General features: G+C 40.1%; 1 protein-coding gene across 1 annotated transcript; it reads left to right on the top strand.

Moving 5' to 3' along the window:
- The first annotated feature begins 5,405 nt into the window (after positions 1-5,405).
- On the top strand, positions 5,406-6,104 carry LOC136854423 (uncharacterized). Its single transcript, XM_067130719.1, has one exon. The coding sequence runs from the start codon at positions 5,406-5,408 to the stop codon at positions 6,102-6,104; it is 699 nt and encodes a 232-aa protein (XP_066986820.1).
- The last annotated feature ends 1,396 nt before the right edge of the window (positions 6,105-7,500 follow it).

A 7,500-nucleotide genomic window follows, 5' to 3' on the forward strand; every position in this document is an offset into this window, starting at 1 on the left:
TTGTAACTGGTAGACGATGATGTTCTTTCTAAGGGCAGCATGCAATGGCAGAAATGGTGGTTTTTGCCTCTGAAGGCTCAGTGTTTATGAGCTCTGTGGCTCAGTGTTTATGGGCATTATAATAAGCTGAAGGAGGAAGAATTATCTGGGCAAGGTTAGAATGTGAGATGTGTCCTATGATGATTAATACAGAGAATGTTCATATAGGCACGGTAGAATATTTTGATAATGGTTGTCCTTCTTGGGAGCTGGTCATGAGCTGTACCATTCATCGAAGACTTTTTTAAGTACTCTGTCAGAATAACTTACAGTTTGAATAACCTCTATTAGTGTGTACTTTGGCTTCCTGATCAAGATCCCTATGTGCGAATTGCCACAATGAACGTTGGGAATTAGTTCTCTGAATAAAAATGGTAATTATACACCTCCTTTGCTGTCCTTGAGTGAATCTTGAAAGGGAAACTCTTAATCCTTTCAGATGTAGTAAAGGAGACTACAGTTTTCAAGTCCATGACTTAGTGCATCGTGATTGTTATGGGCCATGACGAAAGTACCATCAGTGTATCTGCATCGGTTGGCAGGCTTAGGTACACAAGAGTACACATGTTCTTCGATAATGTTTGTGTTAAAATTGGTAAAGAGGATGCTGTGTGGGGATCCTATGGCTAAACCATCTTTTTTGAGGGGGCCATTTTAGCATAGATCACGAGAGGGGCAGGGGATATAAGGGTGAGACCCATGCGTTTAGGAAACCTTGAGATGTACACAAGCTGTAAGAGAGTCCTGCAGAGAAAAATAACGTACTCTTGGCCATCCCACTCAGTTGCCTGATTCTCATGGGCCAGGCATCGGCCAGTTAGTGACGAGCACCGGACTCATAGTGAGTGCTCGACTGTCCTTGACCGCTTTCCCGATAAAAAAGGGCCATCAATCTCATCATAATCCAATCCAAGAGCCTCGCCTTTTATGACCTTGCTTCTTGTGAATTGTAAAACGTTAACCTGTTAATGTGTCCATACCCTCCAGCGGATATATAATATGAATATAGGACGATAACTGCTTGATCTTTGCTCCACAGAAAGTGGAATCACTATAAGAGCTGAAAAGCTTTATGATCCGCTGGACGCTGCTGAAGCAGCCGTCAGCTTTAATGATACCTGTAGGGAGGGTCTCCCTCCCTGTTATTATTATTATTGTTGTTATTAATGAAGAAACAAATCCACAGTTATGTGTTTGTACATATATTTAAAGATAAATCTGTACCGAAAGCTTTCTGTACAGATTTATCTTTCAAAATATGTAAATATACATAACTGTGGATTTGTTTCTCCATTTAGAGACTCATTCTATTATTATTATTATTATTATTATTATTATTATTATTATTATTATTATTATTATTATTATTGTTATTATTATTATTATTATTATTATTATTATTATTATTAACTTTTCAGATCTGGATGAGATAGTGTTTCCAGACTACGTCAGGATCATATTCATTGGATCGTTGTCAGGCAGTTCAGTTGTCCCAGCTGAAGGATAGTCTGGTAAACAGTCCCCAGCTTTTGCAGATTTAACGGTAAGTACACATTAAATTATTTCTTTATTTACCTGTGCAATTCTTCCAGGAATATTGTAGTCATTTTGTGTTGACGTCTGTTTCAAAGATAGACGTTATGAAAAGTCACACGTGCCGTCAGATTTCAAGGCATTTTTTTGTGGCGTGAATATCCCTGCCTGTTTGATATCGATACAAACATGAACCGAAATGAATCTAGTACTTGCATTGAACGCTGCTTGAGATTTTGAAGGTGCTGGTGCTTTTAGTCTGAGTGGGGTCTTAGCATATCCCAGATATAGTGCATGATATTAGGAAACAAAACAGACTTTAGCATGACATATATACTGTATATGTATATATATATATATATATATATATATATATATATATATATATATATATACACCTATACATTTTCGCTCGTAGTTAACGGTACTAATTTACTCTACTTATATGTACTAAATTTGTGTCTGATAGTTCTGGTACCTATTTGTTGTCTTTCTTGTCGTCACTAACTTCACATACGTAAACTATTTTTATTTGCACAATTGGTCATTCTTTTTTGCTCTCAGTTCAGTTTTTCAGGAAGCTAGATGCCAGATAACTCTTGAAGCGTAATGGAAATTCAACCTAAAACTCGTATCAGTATTACGGGAATGCCATGTCTTGCTTTGGACAAAGTCTGGAAGTTACCGGGTGATAAGTTGGATGGAAAAGAGGAAATGGGTGAGAGAATTAAAAAGTCGTCCCAAACAAAAAAAAAAAAAAAAAATTCGATTAACAAGTATATAAGTGGAATATGCAAATGTATAAATGAATACAGAGTATATATGCGAGTTTTTTTAATGGAAATGTGAAAACGTGAAATTCTTGTCATTTGGGAAAGCGAAGAAATGCAATAACAAACTTGAGCATTTCCGTTGCAGATAGTTTTCAATTGTTTTTGTTTTTATTTTTGTTTGTGTGGCCAGCTGAAGGCCGTGCCACCGTACGGACATCCCTAATTAGAGACCTGATACCGAATATTTAGTTGTGCATATTAAAATTGATTTGTACACAGAGGAAGAAAGGTCGTGTTTTTTCTTCACTGTCAGCCTGCTACTGAAACTGGAAGTAATTCAGCCAGTGTCTTCAGTGTCTTTTAGACAGATCAGTGTTTTCTATACTATGCGAGGTCGGATAGCGCACCAACTAAAATTAATACGCTTGCTGTATGGTTGCGAAAGGAAAGCAGAGGCCAAATAATGCCCCAGTTAGGAGAGAGAGAGAGAGAGAGAGAGAGAGAGAGAGAGAGAGAGAGAGAGAGAGAGAGAGAGAGAGAGGATGGGATGGAAGGGGGTGTTGGGTGTTGAGGGTGGTAGGAAAGAGGAATTGGGCGAGGGGTGGGGGGGGGGGGATAGAAGAAATGGTGTCGAAGGAGGACAAGAATGAAGCGCAGTGGAGAGAGAGAGAGAGAGAGAGAGAGAGAGAGAGAGAGAGAGAGAGAGCCTGAGCCGATGATGGTGGCACTATTGACCTGCTTCCCCCTTCCTCTCTCTCTCTCTCTCTCTCTCTCTAACGCGTGGGCGGTCGGATATCCGATGTCAGGTGTTACTTCTTCCACACCCCCCCACACCCTTCCCCTTCCTACTTCCCATTCCCCCTTCTCTCTTTCTCTCTCACTCTCTCGCTCTTCCTCCTACTCATATGCTCGCTTTATGATAATCCCTAGTAAAATCGAGTTTCTTTCGTAGCAGATATTAAAATGGTTTTTACGTATTTCTCTCAGGAAATTCCTCCCCTCTCTCTCTCTCTCTCTCTCTCTCTCTCTCTCTCTCTCTCTCTCTCTCTCTCATTCAGGTAAGCCTAAATTACCTCTCGCTGTTAAATTGCTTTTACCTGGATTTTGGGGTCATTGTCATCTTTTAAAATGACGCAGCTCCCGTCATCTCTGGTGAAATAATTAAGACTTTATTTATGGGATAAGTGGCACCTTGTTTTTTCTGTCGGCGCTGTAATTATTATACGCTCTTATAAATGTGATTACATTCGCTCCTGCGCTCGCGCACAGATTCACTCCCACACGTCGTTATCGAGCTGAAGGTAAGGATTGGTATGAATCTTATCGACGGTGTTGCACAGGAGTTGCTTCATTTGTCGTTTCTTCCGGCCCCGGGCAGACAGTGGCCCTGTTTGAGCCTCATCCTCTGAGTTTAGTGTCTGTATCTCAGACAGTAGATTAGAATATATATATATATATATATATATATATATATATATATATATATATATATATATATATATATATATATATATATACACTATATATATATATATATATATATATATATATATATATATATATATATATATATATATATATATATATATATATATATATATATACAGTGGCCCTGTTTGAGCCTCATCCTCTGAGTTTAGTGTCTGTATCTCAGACAGTAGATTAGAATATATATATATATATATATATATATATATATATATATATATATATATATATATATATAGATATATATATATATATATACACTATATATATATATATATATATATATATATATATATATATATATATATATATATATATATATGTGTGTGTGTGTGTGTGTGTGTGTGTGTGTGTGTGGCTTGACAGCCGTGTTCAAAATAACGTCGGTAATTAAAGTTTCGTGGAAAGCTTTATGTGTGGCTATTTTTCGTTTTTTTTGTTTTGCTGAAGGGGAGCAAGAATAACGTCATGCATATTGTGAATGTTCTTTCATATACATGTACAAACTTACATAATGTCATGTGATTACGAATGATGTACGTGTGTGTACTCTCCATTTCTTTTATTTATATACATATGTATATACATATATATATATATATATATATATATATATATATATATATATATATACATACATATATATTATGTACACACACTCACACAGAAAATGAAAGTAATGAATGAATGACTGTTCGTGTATTAATGAAAGGCCGGGCTGGAATGATGTGGGCGCAGCCTTCTTGTACAGGTGTGTTCATCAAGGGTTTGCCCACCTCTGTTCGTTGCTGCTCTTTGTATTGTTCCTTCCTCCTCTCCCGTGTGCCCCTGTCAATGAATCGGGCGTCTGTATTTAAAGGTTAGCGCTTGTAGATTTGCGCATCATGCATCTCGGGCCCTGGGAATGAGTCGCGGCCCGGAGGTTTAGCTTCTTTTAGAGTAAGGTTTGAAGTCGTTGATGATATTTGATTAAAACCCAAAAATAAGAGCTTATGCAATGGGAGAGGGTTGTGTGTTTACGAAGTTCGCAGATTGTGGTGCGGTTCTCCAAACTTCTAGGCGATATTTGTTTGACGTGGCCTATAAATAATGTTGCGGGAGGTCTTGCTTGTGTAGTGGCTTTTTCATAAGGAAGATTGCTCTTAGGTCCATTATTATTCACATTATTATTAGTATTATTATTATTAGAGAGAGAGAGTAACCAAACCAGTGTCATATGCGTATGTAAGTTTCTCTACTAATTCTGGTATGTACTCGCCCCGTATATACAGATACTGTGTGCGTCTGTGTATGTGGGCTTGTGTGTGTGTATTTTTCATGTACGAAATATAAATAAAAATTTTCTATACATGATGCACTATCATTTGAACAAAAATTAATTGACACTGAATTTGCTTTACATATATTCCCATTTTTTTTTCTTTTACATCGCTTGGTGTGTTCGAATTGTGATTGAAGCTTCGTTTTCGAGAAGCACTGCATGGACCTACAGTTGTCAGTTAAGGAGGTCACGATGTAAAGACCAAAGGAGGTCACGATGTAAAGACCAAAGACCAAGGAGGTCACGATGTAATGACCAAAGGAGACCACGATGTAAAGACCAAAGGAGGTCACGATGTAAAGACCAAAGGAGGCCACGACGTAAAGACCAAAGAAGGTCACGATGTAAAGACCAAAGACCAAGGAGGTCACGATGTAATGACCAAAGGAGACCACGATGTAAAGACCAAAGGAGGTCACGATGTAAAGACCAAAGGAGGTCACGATGTAAAGACCAAAGGAGGCCACGACGTAAAGACCAAAGAAGGTCACGATGTAAAGATCAAAGACCAAGGAGGTCACGATGTAATGACCAAAGGAGACCACGATGTAAAGACCAAAGGAGGTCACGATGTAAAGACCAAAGGAGGTCACGATGTAAAGACCAAAGACCAAGGAGGTCACGATGTAATGACCAAAGGAGACCACGATGTAAAGACCAAAGGAGGTCACGATGTAAAGACCAAAGGAGGCCACGACGTAAAGACCAAAGGAGGCCACGATGTAAAAACCAAAGGAGGTCACGATGTAAAGACCAAAGGAAGCCACGATGCCAAAGACCACAGGTCACGACGTAAAGACCAAAGGAGGCCACGAAAGACCAAAGGAGGTCACGATGTAAAGACCAAAGGAGGCCACGACGGAAAGACCAAAGACCAAAGGAGGTCACGATGTAAAGACCAAAGGAGGCCACGATGTAAAGACCAAAGACCAAAGGAGGTCACGATGTAAAGACCAAAGACCAAGGAGGTCACGATGTAATGACCAAGGGAGATCACGATGTAAAGACCAAAGGAGGTCACGATGTAAAGACCAAGGGAGACCACGATGTAAAGACCAAAGGAGGGCACGATGTAAAGACCAAAGGAGGTCACGATGTAAAGACCAAAGGAGGCCACGATGTAGGTCACGATGTAAAGACCAAAGGAGGCCACGATGTAAAGACCAAAGGACACAAAAGACCAAAGGCCACGATGTAAAGACCAAAGGAGGTCACGATGTAAAGACCAAGGGAGACCACGATGTAAAGACCAAAGGAGGTCACGATGTAAAGACCAAAGGAGGCCACGATGTAAAGACCAAAGAAGGTCACGATGTAAAGACCAAAGGGGGCCACTATGTAAAGACCAAAGGAGGTCACGATGTAATGACCAAAGGAGGCCACGACGTAAAGACCAAAGGAGGCCACGATGTAAAGACCAAAAGAGGTCACGACGTAAAGACCAAAGGAGGCCACGATGTAAAGACCAGAAGAGGTCACGATGTAAAGACCAAAGGAGGCCACGATGTAATGACCAAAGGAGGCCACGATGTAAAGACCAAAGGAGGCCACGATGTAAAGACCAAAAGGGGTCACGATGTAAAGACCAAAAGGGGTCACGATGTAAAGACCAAAGGAGGCCACGATGTAAAGACCAAAAGAGGTCACGACGTAAAGACCAAAGGAGGCCACGATGTAAAGACCAGAAGAGGTCACGATGTAAAGACCAAAGGAGGCCACGATGTAATGACCAAAGGCCACGATGTAAAGACCAAAGGAGGCCACGATGTAAAGACCAAAGGGGTCACGATGTAAAGACCAAAGGAGGTCACGATATAAAGACCAAAGGAGGCCACGACGTAAAGACCAAAGGAGGCCACGATGTAAAGACCAAAAGAGGTCACGATGTAAAGACCAAAGGAGGTCACGATGTAATGACCAAAGGAGGCCACGATGTAAAGACCAAAGGAGGTCACGATGTAATGACCAAAGGAGGCCACGATGTAAAGACCAAAGGAGGCCACGATGTAAAGACCAAAGGAGGCCACGATGTAAAGACCAAAAGAGGTCACGATGTAAAGACCAAAGGAGGCCACGATGTAAAGACCAAAAGAGGTCACGATGTAAAGACCAAAGGAGGCCACGATGTAAAGACCAAAGGAGGTCACGATGTAAAGACCAGACCGTTTGTGCATTCCGGCCCCTGTTGCATGTCATGTGGCATACAAGGTGGATACCTCTTTTCATCTGGAAAGTTATTGTCTATTTCACTTCTGCTGCTTCGCTTCGATCTGACTACTTATAAGTCATATGGACGAGAGAAAGAGAGATTTGTAGAAGGATATGTATGCTTTGGGGTCATTTTTA

This window comes from Macrobrachium rosenbergii, chromosome 29, assembly GCF_040412425.1.
Source record: "Macrobrachium rosenbergii isolate ZJJX-2024 chromosome 29, ASM4041242v1, whole genome shotgun sequence".
NCBI classification, from domain to species: Eukaryota; Metazoa; Arthropoda; class Malacostraca; order Decapoda; family Palaemonidae; genus Macrobrachium; species Macrobrachium rosenbergii.

Coding starts and splice junctions, on each gene's coding strand:
- LOC136854423 (XM_067130719.1), top strand. CDS start 5,406: ATGACCAAAGGAGACCACGATGTAAAGACCAAAGGAGGTCACGATGTA.